Consider the following 22536-nt stretch of genomic DNA (forward strand, 5'->3'; position numbering starts at 1 on the left):
TTTATTCCCCTTCAAGGAAAAAGATTTAGAAACAGCACTGAATAAACCTGGCTCAACCTTGCATTTAGATTTTTACCACAGCCTAACTCATTTCTATTAATTTCTATTCTATTAACTTCCAACAGCTTCATTGAATTTCTAACCTTATTGTTATCTTGTTGTCATCTTACAAGTTAGAAAGGAAAAAAACCAGTGAGAGGGAATGAGGCTCATTCCCTACAGGCTGCTTAGTGGCTACCTGAGCTCAGTGTCAGTCCAAAAGTTGGTCACTGGAAAGTCACAAAGTACCACAGTACTTAAGAAAACCAGTGACTTACTGGAAAAGCTGAAACAGTTTCACTTTGTGATGTTACAGATTTACCAAATGGGCTTTTTATTTTGCCTAAATGAACAAAAGCAGAATATGGAATGTTGCCATTTACTGTCTCTCAACCGGACAGAATTCTCGTATTAACCATCAAGGAAGAATAAAAAGAACAGATTTGCTACCCAGATGTTTGGAAAAGGTTTTCTTTGGGTGCTGAACAGGTTCCCCAGGGAATGGGCATGACCCCAAGGCTGCCAGAGCTCCAGGAGTGTTTGAACAGTGCTCTCAAGGATGCACAGGGATTATTGGGGTGCCCTAGGCAGGGCCAGGAGCTGGATTCAGTGATCCTGGTGGGTCATTTCCAGCACAGGGTGTTCTGTGATGCTGACACTTCCCTTCACTCTCAGTTTGCCCCACCCCTGTAGTAGCCTCCCTCTTTCTCTCCACTCTCCAGCACAGGACAGCAAATATCCCCAGGATAGTCTGGCTGTTATCAAACACAACTGGTGTGTGTATACCCTGCTCACAGTGGGCTTGTACTCTACTCTCCAACCTGTTACCACATTCCTCCTGCTGCTATTCCCTCACTGCTTCATTTCCAGTGTTCACACCTTCCCTTGGCTGCCCAGAAGCAGCCGGTGCTCAGCTCCAAAGTGCTCCTGCAGGAACAGCCAGCTGGTCTGCCACAAGGAGTGCAAACACTCCAGGGCAGCAACTACACCTCTGACAAGAGAGGGCATTGCCAGGGACAAGGGAAAGACCCAGCAGTGAAAGCACCGTAGGAATGAAGTTTTACTCCTAAAGAAAGCCAAAGACTTGCAGATCACATATTCCTCCCATTGTCATCACCAGTGTAAGGACATTCAACATCATCTCCAAAACCCAAATTCCTCATCACACTCAGAAGGATTTCCTTTTTCAAGTCCACAAACTTAGGCCATTTAAAAGTTTAAACTCTAAAATTTCCTTCTGTCCACCTGAAGGAGCCTGGCTGGTTCAGGCTAGTGAACTGCTGAGGAGCTGAAGCTGATACTCATCATACCAACAAGTGAAGCAAAAAACACAGTATTTCTTGGACCTTGTACATCTCTGAAACAGTTTTCATTCCTGTATACTGCCTGACACAGCAAGGCTCTGGCCCATGGCTATGGTTCCTGGGATTCTGCCTCAAGGACTATTTCCCCAAGCACTAATTATCCAGATTGTCCATTTAACTGTCCTCTGAAGAGGCCTCACCAGGCACGTGCCCACACAGTACTGCACTGGGAAGGGGAAAAACCTATGGAACACTGAACAGCAGGGAAACTGTGTTTATTGTTTGCAGGCCCCTAAACCACCAGGCATTGTCAGCCCCAGAGGGCAGAAGGGACACTGCCACACTATGTCCTGCCAGCAGGACACCAGTCCTGGATTGTCCCAGCTGGAGGCTCCCTACAGCCAGCACTGAGCTTTTTGCACTCAGACAGAAACGTTGATCAGCCATCCAAAGGACTGAGATCTACGGAAAAGGAAATGGGAAAAGATAGTCCAGACTGGTCGAGGAACACAGCCATGTGCCATCTTCCTGGCATGACAAGGGCAGGGGAATGCAAGAGGAAGAGGCAAAATGGAAGGAGTAGAGTTATTTTTTTCCATAGTAGGGTGCTAAAACACCTCATACACTGAATAACAGTCTAAGAGAAAGCCCTCCTCCAAAACATGTACATCTGTTCTATGTGTGTCCTCAGCTACAGCATGGAAAATGAACAGGCAGAGTTTCTAAAATAGGATAACGAATATAATAATGAACCACAAAACACCAAGAATTAGTGCCAGCATAGGCAACCTGTGAAAAAATGATGTTAAATGTTTGTGCCACAACCAGCTAAGAACACATGCTAAGTCACAAAGAGCATGGAACAGGAAGATGACGAAAACCAAAAAACCCAACTGAACAAAGGACATTACCCAACAGCAGCACTCACTTGATCCACACAGCAAAAGCCAGAGCTCAGCTGTTTCAAAGAGCAGAAAGGCTCCTGTGGCTTCCTGCCAGCTCAGAGGTATCACCCCAACATCCCCCCCAGAGGAGGTATCAAACAGAGTCAAGGAAAGCACAGCGAAACCAGCAGAGCTGCACCAAATGTAACTCTGCGCTAACAAACTCCTGGAGTCTGTAATTCTGTGGACTGTGAGGAATGATAAACTACTAACCTGGATCACACCAGCGCCCACCCACACAGAGAGAGACTCTCAAAAAAGGGAGAGGTGAGTCCTGGGGCTTTGGACTCAGCAGCAGCATTAAATGAGCTCTCACACACCATTTCCGAGTCCAAGTTGCAGAGATGTGGTTCAGCACATGTACTGGGATATGTCTTTTTCTGTTTAAATTTTTAATAGGTAAGCACCAATACTAACCCCTCAGAACTTCTGGATTGTGTCCTCATGTTAATTAAAACTGAATTCAAATAGAGATTTGAATCCAGAAGGGATACACGAGAGCAGACTACACCCAAAACACTTACACACATTCTACGCCTCTACTGATGTTCTGGGTAAAGTATTTAACACACTATAGGGAGAAGATCTGCACCCACGTGGGGATTTATTTACATTAATTTCTTTGAACAAACCAACAGCCCTGGTTTGAAGAGGCCTCCATCTGCAGCAGGGTTTGCACAGACAAGACAAGCAGTGGGCTGTGGTTCTGGGAACTGTTCTGAAGAGCCAAATGCGGTTTCATTTGTGCTTCATCGGCAGTGAGCACAGGCTGACCCAACACAGCCTCCTCCTCAGCCCCAGCCACACATTTCCATATCCCCGTGTGACACTGCACCCACTGGTCATGGAATCACCCAGTGAATGGGTTCACTTCACCAATTTAAACAAGAGAAAGCAAGAGAAACTAACATTTCCAGGCTCAGCACCCTGACAGCTCATCCGGCAGCCAGGGAATCACTGAGCAGCCACAGGAGAGGGGGGAGAGTGGAGAGGGATCTCCCCTGTCAGGGCCAGCTCCAGTCAGATAAAACACAACTTCAGTGTACCCAGACTGCTGCTCGTGGGCACCTCAACCAACACAAGCAAACACTGGTGCCAGAGCAGGCCTGCCCTCCCTGCAGCACTGGGCTGCTGCTCAGACATTCACACCGAGCTGGGCTGACTCAAACCCAGAAGGGTTGGATGAAACGACTTTTTCCTCTACTCAAATCAGTCCCCACACCTGATTCATTAAACAGCCACAGAGATGCTTGTACCAGGAAGTTTGAGGACAGCAAAGCAGGTCAGGGAGGGCAGAGCTGCTCTGATTAGTAAAACTGCTGGTTTGAAAGCAGCCTGAAACACTGAGACAGAAACCAAAATTGCCAACCTGAGGACAAAACTGTGAACATGCTGTTTAACTCACAACTGGCTAGAGATGAATGCAGAACAAAGCAGAACTCTTGCCAGGTGATGTAATCTACTGAGTTTCTTGCATCTCTTCCCATATGCACAGTTTTGGCTTATAGCAGTTGCTACAATGTTTGTAAAACTAAAAAGCCTGACAAAAAAAAAAAAAAAAAAAAAAAGGAACTTACAAATACCTATTATTATCCAACACTGTTAGCAAATCATGCATTAAATGATATTTTTGCTTTGGTTTATAAAGGAACATGTGTTATGGAGGACAGTGCTGCGAAGGGTTCAACTGCTCAGATAAGTGGGGCTGTTTTGAAATGGGTTTTTTTCCCTAAGTTCAGCTAACTGCAGTTGGACACAGAATATTTGTGAGACGCCAGTTCTAAATGCACTGGGCCAAGCGTGTAAGGAAACAGAGAAATTGGATCTCTAACAGTAATACCCAAACCCTTCACAAACATCCAACTTCTTACAGAGTAATTCCCAAGACACAAAAAGATCTGTTTCTGATGTTTTCAAAAGCAGCTGTCAGGGTAGAAGAGAGTGTTCAAATTTCACACAGGCATCCAAAACCACCCAAAACATCCCTAAGAAATAGGCACTAATGAAAACAGTGCATTGCCAATGTCTTTATTCAGATGCATGGACTTAGAGTGATCACTTGGAGTCCCTTGGAAAGGGACACAAACTCAGGTTTCAGTGACCATCATCACACCCTGCGGAGTGAAACAGCCTCGAAAGAGATGAGCTGAGAGTGTGCAAACCTCTGATCCCTCTGCACACAACACAGACGAGCAGAGAGACACAGAAAGTAAATTAGCACTTCCTTTCACACCCTGCTGCCCTAAATACAGACATCTCCACATGTACCTGCCACAGCTCAGGGCTCCAGGACACCATCCACTACTGTGAATTCCTAGGATACAGAAAACCTTAGCTCTCATTCTTCTCCCCCTCAGGCTTAAATCACAATAATAGGCAGGCTGGGAGGGGCTTCTGCTGATCTCATTGTGCTCCACTCAGATTGGTAGAGTTTAGGCTGCTAAAAATCACAATTCCCCAGTAACATTTCACAGTGCACAACTCGGTGCTGGCTCGGCCCCAGAAGATACAATTAGTGCTGGGTAACCACTGTGACTGTTTTCCTCTTCTGCAGCCCCTGCAGATGGAACACAAACAAAACCATCATCCACCTCCTCTTTTATTTCCCATCTCCACCAAATGCTTTTTGGCCTCTGTTTTATGGGAAATGGACAGGCCAACTCTAAATTAACTTCTCCAGATCACTTGAGTAGTTCCACCCATTTTAATACAAAAAGCTCCCTTGGAGAGGGAGCAACAACAATATAGACACAACAGAAGGAGAAAGAGGAAGAGCATCAAAAGTTTGAGAAATTCTTGTATTTGGCCACACCAAGAGTAAAGCAGAGCTATTTTTTAACTACTTTGTGCTTCCCTATATTAAAAACAATTACTAAAACTATATAAATGTGTTATTTTTCCTGCTTCATATAGTACAGAAAAATAAGAAAAGCTAAGAGAGAGTCAGGCTGCAGAGTGTAGAAAATCATCACTCTGGTACTTTCAAAATACGAAGGATACATTGGAAAGGAGGCAAGATTATGTCAAGAGTAAAAGAACCAGATATCCACCACACCAATCCTGCTTTCTCAAAGACTTTCAATATTGCAATGTTCAGGTCATTTAATTTTTCACACTTCTCGAATTTGAAACAAAACAAAAAAGTATAAAATATAAAAAGTATATTACATATATTAAAAAGTCCAAGTATAAAAATACTTCCCAGTTGCCTGCCTAAAAGGTGCCACTCAGACAAATGCAGGTCTGCCTGATGCTTCAAACATAATTTCCTTTAAAGGTCTTAAAAAACCAATGCAAGCAATGTAAAAACCAAACCACACCTCATCACTTCTACAAACACATTTCAGTTAAACAAAGGGAATATAAAAGCTTTCATCAAATGTCCTTCCAGCCAAGGGGAAGATGTTAAGCTGCCGAGGGTATCTTACAATACTATTTACCAGCCTCTTAAGTTAGGCTTAGTCTAAACAATTCCTCTAATCTAGACTTTTGTTTGCTTCTACGTAGAAGAGTAGTTGCTAAGTATCTTTAGTCTACAATTTATGCTTCAAATTGGAACGTAAAACATGTAAATGCCATATATATGTTTGCCAGTTTTATTAGTGTCTCATCTTGAGAGCTTCATTCAAGTAAGTAGCTATTCTGAAGCCACCAGAGACTCATACTAAGGACTACTCACATGAGTGAAAATCTGCATAAGAAAGCCCTTAGTTCATAGTCCAAGAATTTAAACTGTAGTTAAAGGTGTCATGGGAATTACACCACCATTTTAATTAAATGCTGTAAGATCTTGCAGACAGACTCAAGATTAGCACCATCTGTTTTGGTTACAGTGCCTCATTTCACTACATCATCCTCACACAGCAACGAAATATCATTGCACACTCCACTCCAGCCATTTAAATACCAGATAAAAGTTATGTCATGTCGATACACTTCACCTGGAAGGAGGACAAAAGGAGGAGGACAGGGGCACTGAAAACTACTCTGTAACAACGTGTTGCTTGTGGGGAGGCAAACACCATTCTCTCCCACAGTGAAATGAAGTCTTCAGTAGCATCTGCCTAAGTCCCTGTCAAGTGAATTGAAAGAACAGAGGAGATTGCTTAACTAAAAAATTCGTTTTCTTCACAGCTTTACAGACTGTTTGTACACCCTGAGAAAGGTTCCTATTCAGCACAACTGAGCAGTGCCAGCACCTGTCCACAGACATTCCCCATCTTTTCTGCTGGGTCGCAAGATCTCTGCTCTGGAAAACCCACAGCAGACTGACCATCTCAGTCCTGCAGTCTCCTGAAATCAGATCCTTCCCTGAGCTACATATTAACATTCTCCTCTTGATGCTTTCCATGTTAAAAAAGCAAGGAATGGTTTGTGTTCCCTTCCCTGAGGGCTTATCCCTTCTGCCCTGGAAGAGGGGGGATCACATGGCAGTGCAGAAGCCTTGCATGCACTGAATGAGCCTCAAAAGGACACTTCTGTGAGCCAAGTATTGCCATAACTGCACAAAGTCCTCCAAACCTGCTCTGAAATCAAGAGCAGACAAAAAAATGGAGCATTAAAAAACAGCTAATTCTGAAACAAGTGTCCCATGGCCAAAAAAACCACCATGCCATGGTTTGTTCTCCAGAGCCCAGCTCTCAGCCCTCTTAGTATGCAACTGAGCAGCAGCAGAATGACATGTTTGACTTTAATCCTCTCCCTGCATAAGCACACAGTCAAGTGGCTGGAAAAAAAGGGATAAAGGGCAGCCACTAACAAGCTTTTAAAAATGAAGGATGAAAAAATTACCTTTTTTTTGGTTGTTATTCCTTTGCTCTTAAAAACCAACGTGAAAGTGAGCATGCCAGTGCATGCAGCACATGTGCCTGGAACAGCTTTCTGCTGGATAAATCCCTGCACTCCATGCTGCCTCCTTCCCTCATGCCCCCTGGAGCAGATTATCTAAATGCTCCTACTCCAGAGCTGTTTGTGACAAGCAACAGCGTCAGGGCATTGGTGTGTCATCTTTTACCTTTGCCAAGTCTCAGAGAAGGATTTAGCTGTAACCAAAATCCTATTATCAGATATCTCCCTGATGGACTTCTGTACCTGGGGACATCTGAGATCCCATATCACATTATTGAAGAGCAGAAAACCAAGGCATTTCTAAAATAATAGATTTCACGTTATTAAAAGCCACAAACTAACAGCATTAGCTCTTATGCCTAAAATGTAAACAGCACTGACAGAAATAAGGTATTTTTTCCTCTTTCTCCCCAGCATGAAGTGACTTTGTCCATGGAGGAGAGGAGGCAGCCAGGAAGATTAATTGCTTCTTTCAAAGAAACAAAAGTCGGACCCATCTCAAAAAGAATCTGAGGTGGCAACTAAGTACCATCTTTCCCAGTGGAAAATATAAAAGGACTCCAATACTAAAGCTCAAATTTCAGCAGCTCTGGCAGATGCAGGAGTTACCAACAAAGGCTTTTTGAGTGGCAAGCATCAAAGAAAGAGCAATCTGGTAAAAGCACCCAAATTACTGATATGGATCCAAACCCTCACAGAATTTCAAGGTTGAATACTAAAGTAGATAACTGCAATCAAACACAGGAGAAGGAAAATGAGCATACACTGACACACTGAAAAAGTATCTTCTTCCAGTCCACCACAAAAACAGGTTGGCAAAACAAAACCAAACGTGAGAAATTCTTATGAAAGAAACAGAAGGTGACACAAAAATTGAGGCCATTCCAATTCATCTGCAGCTCTGCACATCCATCACAAACTGCAGCTCTTGTTTCACAACATCAAAACCAGAAGAATCACAGGAATGGTCAAAAATAAATATTCCATACAGTTAAAAAAATCATCCAAGGATTAAGTCTGGTTGGTTCACAAGAGCGGAACAGAGGTTCTCTAGAGAACAGCTGCTGGTTTTCATCCAGATATCAAATTAAATCATCAGAATGCAGACTCAAACCAAAACGAGGTGGCCGAAAATGTTGTATCCAGATAAAAACTTATGTACTAGTTCAGAATTTGCCTACAAAACATCTACCTGGTTCAAGAAACCTCTCAACCAAATACAGAGAGCCTGGGAGATTATTCGAGTGAAGTGCAACTACATCCACTTCAGCAAACCTGAGAGGCCAAACAAATATTGGCAACCACTGAGATGGGACACTTTGGTGGAATTATGATTCCACAACACTGTTCCATGCCCCTTCATTTAGCCAGGTACCAAGAGGTACCTTGGAAATCTCAACAGCACAGAGAGAGCACTCAGTGGTCACCCTCAGAGCTGCCATCCTCAGCCAGAGCCCAATGTCCACCTAGGACTAACTGCAAAAACTCTTAAAAAAATTCAAAAACAATAAAAAACTAAAGAGGAAATTTTTGATAAAACACCTTTGAGTTACATCAACATCTTTCACCTTCAGTGAAGGCTTTGGTTAGCAAATCTGCAGCCCTTAACCAATGCAGCAAATTCAGAACACAGTTCCACGCTGGTGCCTGTCTCTGCAGCTCCCCTCCACTGCCAAAACCCAGTTCATCAGAGATGGGAAAGGATAATGTGATAAGCACGGCTGGAAGCCAAAGGGCTGAGACTCAGCCATCACTTGAAAAGGTACTTTCAAGCCCAAAATATTCAAGACACAGACATAAGGAAACAGAAGGATGGCAGCAGCACTGTCCCAGGTCAGCGTGGGAGTGAGACTCTCACAGACACTTCCCCACAAAATGGGAAGCTGCCGTGCCAGAATCCATCACCAGGAGTGAGAAAGGGAAACGGGAAAGCCAACCTGCACAACAAAACTGAACAGGCAGGAATCTGGGGTTCAGAGGACGCCCACATCCAAACATCTACCCAGCAAAGCCACGGCACCCAAAAGTAACAAGGCATGACTGGGTTTGCTTTGGTTTGGGTGTCATTACTGGGAAAAGGGGAAGAAGTGGACTTGATCTTTGGAGCTCTTTTCCAACCTTACTAATTCTATATGGAAAGAAGTTTACTCATGGCAGAGCTGAACTTTTTCCCCTTTAGGTTGTGTGGAAGCACACAATGCCTGGAAGCAAAATGCCATCTCCAAGACGAGAGAGAAGGAATTGAAGAAATTCTTTTACCAAGCCCTGGGTTTAGGTAGTGATCTATCTCACAGCACAAGTCACAGACACTATATTACAGAAAGGCATCTCTGAGTTCTCCATCACTTTAGCCAGTTTCTTCACAAAAGGGAATCAATTATACTTTAACTTCTGAGTAGATGGCTGAGAACAGATAATAAAATGGAAACTACCTACTGCAAACTTCAAGAGCACACAAAAAAAGGCAAATAAAGATGTAACTTGCCAGCAGCCAGAGTATCCCTCCCTTGTTTTCAGACAGGGTGAATTATGAGGTCTGCAAGTTCTCTTCAGAAAGAATCAGAACTGACTGCCCATTTTCCAAACTTAAAAGTCCCCTCTTGGAGAAAGCTGTACTACAGAAAAGCAGTCCAACACAAGGAAAAAAAAAAAGACAAAAGCAAATCTACAAGAAAACAAAGGATTCTTCTCTATTCTTCCCAAACTTAACTTTCTTTTCTAGATTTTTTTTAACTGAAAGAGGAAGGAAATGTCAAACATCAGAGTCATACAATGGACTATCAGCTGTTTCCCAAACCAAGTAATCTGACATATGGGCAGAAAAAGATGGAGGGGAGGATGGGCTGGAGGAAGTAACAACCCGAGCAGAGTAAACTTTGGCACAGTGAGTTAAAGAATGCAGTTCCCTTTCTTCCATTACACAAAAAGCTGCACCGAGGACTTGGAAGACTCCTGTGCCCCACATCTGAGCAGCACAGCAGCTCCCGTGGGTTTACAGCTATGTCCATCCCTGCCCAGCAAAGCTCAGCTTTAACCCATGTCCAGCCCTGCCCTGCCCAGCAAAGCTCAGCTTTAACCCATGTCCAGCCCTGCCCTGCCCAGCAAAGCTCAGCTTTAACCCATGTCCAGCCCTGCCCTGCCCAGCAAAGCTCAGCTTTAACCCATGTCCAGCCCAGCACAGCTCACTCCCCTCCCAAAGGGGCCCATCCCAGGCTCCTGCTCTGGGACAGGGAGGCAGGAACAGCACATAAATCCCATCCCTCAGCCCTGGTTCTTTACCCCTGTATTCATCACTGACATCCAGTAATGCCCAGCTTGTCAGGAGCAGCCAGAATCCCTCAGCCCTTCAAAACCCACCATCTGGAGAATCCTGGTGTATGAATCTTCCGTAATATGGGAAGTAGTAAATAAAGCCACTACATGACTGGTCATGCAGATTCACTTTGCAGCTCTCTCACTGTAATTCCTGCAAAGACAAGAATCCAGCACCTCCTGCCAGAAGGGAACTATGGAAATTCACAGAGAGCTCCAGTCAAAATGTTATTAAAATACACATGGAAAATTAAATAACCAGAAACACTGGGCTAAAACTGAAAGCAGCTCTTTCAGAATAAAGTAATTAAACCAATTAACCTTTTCTCTCAGCAAAGGAGTTATTTATAAAAAATACTTGACATGGCCACTACAAAATACTTCTGGAATTAATTTCGTGTCACACCAGAGCCACCTACAAATCCAGTAACATTTTAGACATACAATGACATGAGACTCACAAAAGTCCAACACTAAGAGACTACAGATATACTAAATTAAGTTTGAAAACTCCTTAGGAAACTAGAGACTCCTATAAGTAAGTCGGGAGTCTATGATGTAAAAAAACAACACATTTTGAAACTTACATCTCATAGCTGTCAGCTATGAATGCATCGTTATCAAAACCTGGAAGTTTGCCAATGCCTGGTCAATAGGTAAAGAAGAGTTTTCCTTTAAATTTTGCTTTCAGTCCTCTGTTCTCACAAAATATTGTATTTTATGGGCAAATATGGAGTCATAAGATCAGGCAACCACAAGGCCCTGACCACAGCACAGCTATTTTAAAGCTAAAAGATGAATGAAATAAAGTTTTACTGAACAAGCTTTAAATTTCCTTCTCTAAGACACGGATTGTGGTTACAAAGCCACTTTGATCTCTGTTCAATCCACGCCACTGCCAAAACGTGGTGGGGAGAGAGGAATGAGGGGAACAGAGCTGCCTTGGGAGAGAGAAGGGGGAAGAGATTTTCACTAGGTCAGTTCCACACTCCAGGCTTAAATATGAATTTATGGAGTCACCAAGGCATGGAAGAAGAGTGAATGGGGAGGGACAAAAATGAAAGGGGGGGGAACCCAAATTTTTTCCTCTGTAATTATAATTTTCATAAACAAGAGCATACTATGGTGCAACATTGGCTGATTAAAGAAAGCTGACGTAAGTGCCTCACAAGAAGTGATACAGAAATACATGTGTCACATCTTATTACTCTTGTAATTTTAGAAGCCTGGCCATTTTTCTCCATTTTCATAAGCTGATTAAATACATTCCTTAATATAGGGACAAGGTCATTGTGTATGTTTGAGCTCATCTGTGTTAGTCACATAAATATAAATATTGCCTCAGGGCACCTTATACAACAGCACCACACAATAAAATTCCCCATCTCAAAGAAACAAAAGCAAGGATGCCACTAAAAGCTCCAGCCACATTTCCACATGCACTACTGCAACTGTGCTCACGAATTAAGCCACACATGACTCAATGAGAAATAACATATTTTTACAGATTAAGGTAGAAAGTCAGAGTCAGAATTCATCAAAATTAATCAAAACTCACAGCACAAGCCAAAGGAGAGACTGCTTAAATCTTCCATATTTGTGAATAAGGCAGCTCCTTACTACGTAAGGAAATGTTGAGAACCCTCCTAAAGTGAAAAGCTAAACTTCCTCCCTGGTATCAGAGCAGGTTCTGCTCAGCTCTCATTATCATTTTGCAGGGCTGGGATCACACTAATGCACAGCTCTGTAAGGAGCTGGGCCACAGCAGGAAACAACACAAGCTGTCATTCCCAGTACCCCAGTCCCCTCATCGCTCACTGTGCCTTCACTCCACTACTGTGTGCACAGGGGACCCAACACCAGCTTTTAGTCACATTTTGAGGTCGGCAAAGCAGAATATTTTTATTATCTGGTTTCTCTTTAAAACTACCAGTTGATGTCAGGGAACTCAAGGAAAGAGGATCTATTTTTAAAGCAATACTTTGAGCTCAAAATGAGAGTGGTGGAACAGCCTGGTCTGAGGAACAAAGATGCCCCCATGTAAACACGCAGTCCTTGTAAGCAAATCTGGATTTGGGTTGGGATCTTCTGTTGGAAACACTTGTGCACTTTTAAAACTGGCAAGTTATTACCAAAACAAGCATGTTTTCAGTCAGAGCAGTATTTTTGCTTATTATTTGTGTTACTATGGCACCAACAAGATGCAAATGCCACCATGACAGACTCTACACAACGAAGTGCACGACTCACCCACAGAACAGTAAATGAACACACACAGACTCCAAAGTTTTGTATAAACTGCACTTGTCAGCCTTAACAACAGTGGGAACAGCTCAACCACCTATCCCAGTGTTACTGAGCTGTCCAGAGGATCCCACACAAGCTCACAAAAAGGGGGTTTGTAGGTCTGTGGACATCAACTGTCACCTTCCACAGCTATGATGGAACAACCAGAAAAAACCAAAGGACATAAATTTATAATGAGGTGATCCTGGCAGACACTGGAGCCAGCACTCAAGGAAAAATAAAAGGCAAAGAGGGAGCAGGCGTAACAGCAGAGAGACAATGAAGAAACGCAGCAAGGTGCCAACCATTCCAGCCAAGGGATGTGAGAAAAGATTTGTAGGTGCATCCCTGCTCCAGCTAGAGCAATGCCCAAACCCTGAAAAAAGCGTGCTGCCACAACTAAGGATGCAAAAGTGGACAGGGGCAGATGAGGAGGTGGGTGTAACTCCATAGAGAGATCAAGGAAAGTGGAGACAACAGGTGCATTCTCACCCAGTGAACAGGAAGCTTCAAACCAGCCCAGGTGTTCACCCCATCACAAAGGGCAACAGCCTGCTGGTGGTGGGGGGTGGTATTTAAAAGCACTGCATCTGCATACACACATATCCTTTCATGTAATGCTTCTGAGAACTAGAGACATGAAAAAATTAAAATCCATAAAGATTCCTCCTTCATCTAATGACCAAAGTTACTCAAGTTAACACACTCAGCAAATATATCTTATATGAACCATACTTATTTTTTTTCCACTGAAGATCAAAACCTTCAGTTTCTTTAGATTTTCTTCAAAAGAACTGCATTGTCCAGAAGGAAAATAATAGAAGAAAGGATTAAAAAGTTCTATCTGTAGATCTTTCTTTATTCTTTCATATGAGGAAGCGCTCTCAGAAGAAGGCAGAAAAATTCAAGATCAAATGACTCAGGGCGGGGAGAGTGTTTTAGAACTGGGGTTATGATGTCAATTCTGTATTAAAAATGTAGAAAAAATAGAAAAATCTATTTCCAGATAGTGTTACAGTAAATTAAAATTCTTGTTCCTAAGGAGCAGTTACCCAGGATTTTTTTTAACACATCAACCTAATATCTGAGTTTTAATTTTGCTGTGTTGATGTTCCCAACACCCATCACACCACCACACCCCCAGCGTCACCAGAATGATGACCCAGTCTCTGGGGAAGGACTCCCAGCCCCAGCACATGTGTACATTCAACAAGATACTCAGGATTTCAAGGAAACCTCACTCAAATGTTTCTTAGTGATGACCTTGGGCACACTGAGTCTGAGCAAATGTCACTCCTGCACCCCCCATTTTCTTTGGGAATACTCAAAAAAAGTTGGTTATCCAACAGATCCCTCAATTCCCCTCCTGGAGCTGGGCACACTGGCTGAACATCACTGTCCCAAACTTTCTGCAAATCTGGGTATGTTCTCTTCAAACTCTCTCCCTGACACATCCCATTAAACTGTCAAATACTCTGACAGGACATAATAAAAACCTACCACTGAACTGATTTAAAACCTGAAATAATCTTTTATTAGCAAGAAGTGAACAAGCTTTCTAATGTCATCTCTCCACTTCTGTCTTGTTACCTAACGAAACTCAGGATAAAGATAACTAAAGAATCAAATACTTTTGCACAACTTGAGAGGTTAATTCAATTTCTTAATTATTTATGCATGTAAATTCACACCTACATAAAATTCCAAACAAGCAAGATAGACACTGTGCAGTGCTGTAACATCCAGCATGCCAAAATCCCAGCCCACTGCTCGGAGCATTGCATTTATGAAAACACAACAAGCAAGGACTACTGGTAAATTCACTACTACTGAAGGCATTGAGCAATCAACATTTACTATGAAGTCCTTTACTGACTATTATGCAACACCAAGGAGTAGCTCACAGCAGCCTCTGCTACCTTCACTTTCTGATGCCATGAAGAACCTTTAGGAGAATAATCCAAATGCCACCTCAGGTTGCCTTAATTCCTTTTATTTTATTCTGCAAACATCAACAAAACTCACTGATCAAAGGGGACAACTTCTGTTCCTGGATGTGAACTGCAAAAAGCAACAGTAGGAATGACCTTCACTGTTTGTAACGTCAGCTTTTAAGTAAGAACAAACACAATTCCCACTGCCTGGACCCTTCTGGCACCAGGAATGAACAAGAACACGGGACATCTTTCATAGCAGCTTCTATAATCTGGTCTCGTTTCCCAAAACCACAATCATGTCTTTTCCAGCATGAAGATTCTTACAGTACCAAATCTTTCTATCCCATGAAAACTCCTCCAAATTTCAGGTCATTCCTGACACCCTTGGCTGTACTGTTTCCAGCTCCAGTATACCCAGTGTTATGCAACTTCACCCCAATTTCCCGAGACTGACTCGTGCCTTTGGATCCACCAAGGCAGCAAAGCCAGATAGTTGAGGAAACATCTTCATGCAAGCCCTCCCTGTCATATGAGTAACCCTTACTCACAGGAAAAGTCAAATTAATTTCAGTAAGACTACTTTTATGATTAAGGATTATTCACAGGAAGACTGCTTGCCAGCTGAGGCTGAAGTTTTAATACAAAGCATATTACCTCAGAACATTTTGTCTCTAAATAGTTATTAGACAGCTCTTAATTAGTATTTAAATAAACTGGCCCATACAATGGCTTATTAAATACTGTTTATCAAAACAGACATTCTTTTCAGAAGCAGCAGCAGACATTTTGACTACAGCAAAAACAAAGTGAGGATAAATATCACTTCTCCTACTGCTGTGCTAGGAACAGCAAATTCAGACAGAAAGTGTATTTTTAATGAGCAAGGCTATTATGCGTAGCAGATTAAACAAGTTATTATTTGAGGAGTACTCTGATGACAAAGATGCCCTTCCATCACCTTACTGGGAAAGGCTCCACGCTTAGAGCAGAGCTGGGGATGTCTTTGTGCAGCTGCCTGGGGCTTTTGCCTGCCAGAGCACACCAACATTAACCCATTTTCCAGCACGGCACTGGATCCCTGCACTGCTGGAGAATACACACACACACAAACACACTGGGGCTGCCAAGCGCTGCAATCCAGAGGGACATCCCATGGAACCCAGCTCTGCCAGCCCAGCACCTGCACAGTCAAAGGGAACTTTAAAACCTTCACTTCAGACCGTGCCCTCCCCTCAAGGTGACACATTCTGAGCACTGAGGACCCCCAGAGTTTCTGGACATCGCTGATAAAAGAGAATCAGTTACTAAAAGCTTTTAGAAAACACTTCCCATCAAAAATTCAGAAGCAGCAAAGGCTCCTAACCTCTCTAGCATGTCTACAGTCGACAGAAAAACAGAAATCATGAATTGCTAAACCAACCCAAATCCAACACAGCAACCAGACAGAGCTGGCACAGATCTCTGGCTTCTCCAGGGTAGGGAGACAGCATTCCTGCTTCCACAAAACAAACGTCTGTGGTAAGGAATATTATTTAACCCTGAACAAACAGTATCACGATAGACTGTAATTATTTCAGAACTGTAATTCTCCAGTCACAAACATTTCTTTGTGATTCACACACAAAACAAAGCCTGCAATTGAAAACCTCCCCAACTTCTAATAGCAGAATCAATTTTCAAAATATTTGTAATCGACCTTGCTCCTAAAGAATGAATGGATTCCCACCAAGTAGTGCTTTAGATTTTGTTCTGTTGCACTGAGAAAGTAAATGATTAGCAAAGGTTTCTCTAACTACTAATCCAGACTACTGTAGCTTTAACACTTCATAAATTTTGAAATGAATATGACAATCTGAGGTTAAAGGGTCAGTGGTGCTGACCACATATTTCCATTTTCAATATCTTTCTCTGCTACATAAATCCCCCCCAAAAAATAACACTATATAAAATAAATCTTCCTAATACTTTTCATATAGACCGTATTTTAAAAATACTACTTGACTCCTTTCTTTTTTGGCAGAACAAGAATACAATTAAAAAAAGCAGAGTTTCATACACAGCACCACATTAAGGCAGAGATACCTCCCACAAAATTACATGGGAGATTAAAGGGTTGCACATTAAACTCATTATTATTAAAGCCACTTGCAAAAGAATTTCGTTGAACTTATTTCAGTGATATTGCACACCCATTTAAAATTGAACATTTCCCTAGCCTAGTCAGGTGGGAGAAAAAAAAAAAGCAACCAAACCACAATAACTATGAAATAGCTTCACTTTATAATTTATGCTAATTGCATGCCAACAATTATTTTTACCAGTGACAGATTTGCAGATTGCAACTGCAGGAGAAGTTCCGCCTCTCCAAACACACACTCCAGTCTGCATTAATGAACGGGGACTTCACAACTCCGCGAGGAGCAAACCCTCCACTGCCGCCCTTCCACAATCAGATACGATTGTTCCCTTTATGCTTCCCGATTTATTTTCCTCCCTGGTTAAGAGTCGAAATCACCATAACAATCCCCAAAATCACCCTTCCTGCATCTCGATACACAGAACACTGCTACATATTTATCAATATTACTACACGCCTTCAAACAGAAGCACCGATATAAACTTACATCATGTAACAGTTCAATAAAAAGCCAAAGTAAATGTATCATTCTCACAGAACAAGCTCTTGGGACAGTTTTCCAGCAGCGGAAGACTACGACTCTTGTCCCAGATTCTTAAAAGGCACGAGCAAAATACACACCAAACATATGTAGATTAAAAAAAAAAAAAAAACAACCCCGAGACAAAATAACAAATATACTACAATAACGTTAAAAAAAAAACATAAAACAAAGAGCTTGATCATTTGCATTTCTAAGTAATTCCTTTTTTTCTCCTCTGCTCATTCTCATAAGGGAGCGAAAAACAATCTCTTCCGTTCCATCAGAAGAACATATGCACCCACCTCCAATTCTGGCAGAGCTCTGCGGCGGGGAGGGGGCACCCACCACAACCCTTTCACACATGCTACCCCCAAAGTTGCATCACCAGGTTTTAACTCCACCGCCCCACGCACTGAGCAAGTCCCTCCTCCCCTCCGACATTATCCCTGTAGCACTGGAAGGCTCCCGATGATCCAGCAGCCCCCTCGCTCGCTCGGCTGCTGCCCAGCCAGAAGGGAAAATGCTCCTGTGCGTGCCAGGTAAAATAAAGGAAGGTATTTCCGAATGACTTTGCCATTACACACAATTTGTTTTCGTGTTTTATATTTAAATTGCCAGTATACGGCCAGCCAAAACTGATAGCATGATTTCTGCAACATTAAACCACGCAATCGATGTCGGAAGTTCCCAGTGAGATGGGCAGACGGCATCTATGCAAACAATCCGGCGCACTACTGTCAGCCGCTGTTGTTCTTCAGAGAAGAAAAATTAAAAGGTTTGGGTTTTTTTCTTTTTAACCTCTTGCCCCCGAGCACGATATGCGCGAAGAGGAGAGCAAGCTGTAACAGCAGCTGACACGCCGTCACAGGAGCCCAGAGCTAAGTCCGACAGACGATCACACTACATGAGCGTTCGCTGCTGCTGAAATGGCGTTTGTCATTGTGAGAGAGAAAACCCCCCGGTTCGGTGGCACAAAGCGCACAGGGCACGGAGTGCCAAGGGAGGCGGGGAGAGGAGCCTGTTTACCAGGCAAGATGGTCGTGCAGGGGACACAGAGCCGGCCCCTCGCCGCTCCCCAGCAGCGAGCGCGATACACGGACCCGCAGCAAACCACGCTAAGGAGCAAAATAAACACGGGGACCGGGCCGGGGGAGGGGCCAGCGCAGGAGCAGCCCCGGGCCCTGCCTATAAACCCCCGGCAGCTGCTCCCGACCGGCAAACCCGGCGCGGAGCCACCCCCGGGCACCCACCCGCCCACCGCCCGCTCGCTCACTCACCAGCGAGAAGAGGTTGGAGTGACAGTCCTCCAGGCTGGCCCCGTTCGCCACCCAGTTCGCCGCCGCAGTCATGATCCTCGGCGAGCCGGGCCGCCACGGCGGGGCATGTCTGAGGGGACGGCCGGGGGGCGAGGGGCAAGGCGGGCGACCCCCGGGGCGACCCCCGTCACTGCTCGGGGCGGCCGCCGCGCTCCGGCCCCTCGGCCCCGCGGGGCCCCGCGGCCGGGAGGGGACGCGCCGAGGCCGGGGCGGGCGCGCTGCTCCTCGCTACCCGCCCCCGCGCCGATAATCCTCGAGCCGGGAGGCCCTTCTCCGGTGCAAGCAGGGGGGACGCGTCCCCCGCTCCTCCAGGCCGGGAGAAGAAGAGGAGGAAGGGGGGGCCCGGGGCCGCCCTTCCGCGTCCAGGTGCGGCCCCCCCGGCCGGGGGTCGCGCGGAGGGCGGCGGGTCCGTGCGGGACGCGGTGCGGGCGGGGCGAGGGGGTGTCCCGGTCCCGGCCCCGTGCGAAGGCGGCGGCGGGCGGGGGGCGCTGTGTCCCCTCCCCGCCCCGCCCGGCCGCCCCTCGCTGCTGCCGCCGCTGGCTGTGCGTGGATGGTGTTTTCTTCCTCCTCCTCCTCCTCCTCCTCTTCCTCCTCCCGCTGTCGCCGCCGGCGCCGCCGCCTCGTCGGCGCTGCCCGCGGGGTGACGGCGGTGCGGGCGCGGCCCGGCCCGGGCAGGGAGCGCTGTCCGCCCGCGCTGTGCCGGCCGTGCCCGCGGCGGCCGCAGCTCCGCGCCCGCTCTGCCTCCTGCGCTCTGACAGCAATGGCGCCCGGGCCCGCACCGCGCCGCGCCATTGGCCCGCGCTGCACCACGTGACGTGCGCCCGGGGGCGGGGCCCCGGCGCCGGGGCGCCTCCCGCCGCCGCTGCGCTGCGCCCGCCGCCCGCTGGGGGCGCTCGGGAGCGGCGGGGCCGCGGGGGGAGCCTGAGCCGGGTCCCGCTGCCGGGCCCCTGTCCCCAGCCCCGGAGCGGGATCTCCGCTCCCTGCGGACACCGACCGCGCCACAGGGGACGGTAGGCTGGAGAGCAGGACGGGCTTCTTCCCGCAGAGGGTGGTCTGGCGCTGAACGGGCTCCCCGGGACCGCTTGAAAGTCAGAAATTACCACAGGACATAAGAAAACCACTCACATAATGGAAAAGGTGAAACAAGAGTTTCACATTGTGATGTTACAAGTTTACCGAAGGGTTTTTTTTTTTTTTTTTTTGTTTGTTTGATTGGTTGGTTGGTTTTTGGTTTTGGGGTTTTTGGTTTTTTTTTATTTTTTTCCCCAAATTAATTAGGAACGGGATAAGGAAAGTTACCATTTACTGTGTCATCACCTTATTAGCTACCAAGGAAAAGCAAAAAGAACAGACGTGCTCCCCAGACATTTGGGGAAGGTTTTGTTTTCCTTCGGGCACGGACCAGGCTCCGCAGGCGATGGGCACGGCCCCGAGGCTGCCGGAGCTGCGGGCGCCCCTGGACCCCGCTCTCAGCAGTCTGGGATTGTTGGCACGGCCCTGGCAGGGGCAGGAGCTGACTGGATGACCCTGGGGAGTCCCTTCCACCTCGGCATTTTCCGTGGCACGGTGACCGTGTCCCGTCCGTGGAAGTCTCTCGGGGTGCCGGTCACAGGGCAGTCACGGTCCCGGCCGTTCCGCCGAGGGTTTCCCCAGCACACGAGAGTGAACAAAGCAATTTTAAAAAGGTCTCAAAACTCGTTCATGTCCACTGCCTCAATCAGGGCACTCCGAGCTCCCGTTCATAGCCGGCTTTAACCCTGGTTCTGCACAGCCCAGCACTCACCTGAAGCACCTTCAAAGATATTGGGTGGCATCAGTTTTTATAAAAGGACCTCGAAAACACCTGAGTTAGATAAATGAAATTCATTCCCAAAATAATCATGGTCTGGAGAAGAACCACAGAATATTCTGAGTTGCAAGGAGCCCACAAGAATCATGGAGTCCAATTTAAGTCAGCATCATGCAAGAAAGTACTCCGTTTGAAACAGATAATTCACCACGAATAACATTTTCACTGTTTTCACCCGCTGATTTGAACCAGTGGGAGCAGATTTAAGCTCACCTGCCTGAGTTTCTCCCTGACTGGAGGGAGAGTTCCACAGGTGCTAGAAAGCAAATATTGTGCTTAACAGATGAAGATATTGAGCATTTCAGCTTAAGCTTCAATACAGTAATGCGCACGTTTTCAATTATTTGATTCAATGGAAAAAGTCCTCAGTCTGTGCTCAATGACAGCTTTCCTTATCGTGATTTTAATCTCATTTAAGTGACTTTTTTGCAATTTACTTTTCTCGGCAATAAATTAAGATTAGCATCTCTTGCAATGGCTGACTGGAGTTTGTTTGGATTTACCTCACGGTAACAAATCTCTCACACAAAAAGGCATCACATTTACCTGAATTACGTACACAGAGTGAGAGAAAGAATTTAAGCCAAAAGAAAATTTCCACGCAGCTCAGAGTTCATACCACGTGTGTGTTTCCTCTGACAAATCCATCATCCATCCAATCCCTTCCCTGCTGCACCAAGCAGGAGTTCTGTCTTGCAAAGACTGGGCCTATACTGTGAAGAAAAATGTTTTCAAATACAAATTATTCATGTTCAGTTACAATTTATTCAGTCCAAGTGTCGCAGCCTTGAAACTGCTTGTTGCATCCTGGCACCAGCAATCAGGGAAGTACTTTGGCCCATGTTACTCCCCTTCCTTTTGGCACAGGTCTTATAAACAGAGAACACAATCTGACACTTGTAAATATGTCAAGCAATGTGTATTAACCAACCCCAAACCACATCCTTCCGCATTAAAATAGTACAGCTTTTGTAACTCCACTGCAGCACCACGCACCCATCCTATCACTACAGGAGGCCCAGGGACAACAAACCCTTTGATGAAGTATCCATCCTATTTCTGGAATAAAAGAACATCCACTACCATGAAAAAAAAAAACAAAAAAAAACAATAAAAACAAACAAACCCAAAAAACACAAACAAACAAACAAAAAACCCCACATATTTTTCTTATAGAAAATACTTTGGAATTGTGAATCATATTATTATTTATCCAGGTAAATACTGTGCAGGATTGGACACTGCAGAATTCCTGTTTCTTCCATATGCTGCTTAGCCTCCAAATGGTGTTTCCTGTCAGCATCATTCCTCTTATGTGGATCTTTCAAATAGTGGTGACTTATTATTATTTTGTTAGGAAAATGTGGGGTCTAACAGATGATTCAGGTCCATTTTCATGAGGAGAAATGTTAACATACTCATACTGTGCTGCTTTGGCCACCTTCCAGTACTCTTATGAATGTTAAATACTTTATAAATTAAGAATTGTGAAATCATAGAATGGGCAGGGACAGTTCCACTATCCCAGGTTGCTCCCAACCCCATCCAGTCTAGCCTTGGACACTTCCAGGGGTGGGGAAGCCAGAGCTGCTCTGGACAACCTGTGTCAGCACCTCCCCATCCGCACCATAAGTGGTTTCCTCCTACCATCTAATCTAAATCTTCCCTCTTTCAGTTATACTAAAAATCATGTCATGTAATTCAATTATCTGTTTTGTGGCAAAGTTTTGAAGTTGAGTAGTTGGTTCTTGCACTTTGGAAATGGTGCTGGTCACACGTTTTGACCACAGCCCTGTGCTGCCAAGTCCATTTTGGCTTTAAACTGAAAAAAGAAAAAGTAACATTTCTTTTCAAGTACCCTTTGCCAGGCACTTGACTTTATATTGTGTTCAGTTATCACAGAGAAGGGAAATCATTACAGTCTAATCCTTCCCTTCCAAGTACCAAACTAGGGAAGTTCCCTTGCTGTCTCTGACAGCAGCGCTACTTCAAACACAAACTGTTCCACTTGCAGATATCACACACAAGTGACACTTCCTTG

At 45.0% G+C, this 22536-nt stretch overlaps 1 protein-coding gene across 1 annotated transcript in view; it reads right to left on the minus strand.

Annotated features, from left to right (window-relative positions):
* The window catches only part of MED13L (mediator complex subunit 13L), a 185504-nt gene extending 166107 nt beyond the window's left edge, over window positions 1-19397 (minus strand). Inside the window, 1 exon segment of the mRNA XM_066331362.1 lies at window positions 18608-19397. Coding sequence (XP_066187459.1) covers window positions 18608-18679 — 72 coding nt within the window. The 5' untranslated portion in view covers window positions 18680-19397.
* Window positions 19398-22536: the final 3139 nt, after the last annotated feature.

The sequence above is a fragment of the Sylvia atricapilla genome, chromosome 17, assembly GCF_009819655.1.
Source record: "Sylvia atricapilla isolate bSylAtr1 chromosome 17, bSylAtr1.pri, whole genome shotgun sequence".
Taxonomy (NCBI): domain Eukaryota; kingdom Metazoa; phylum Chordata; class Aves; order Passeriformes; family Sylviidae; genus Sylvia; species Sylvia atricapilla.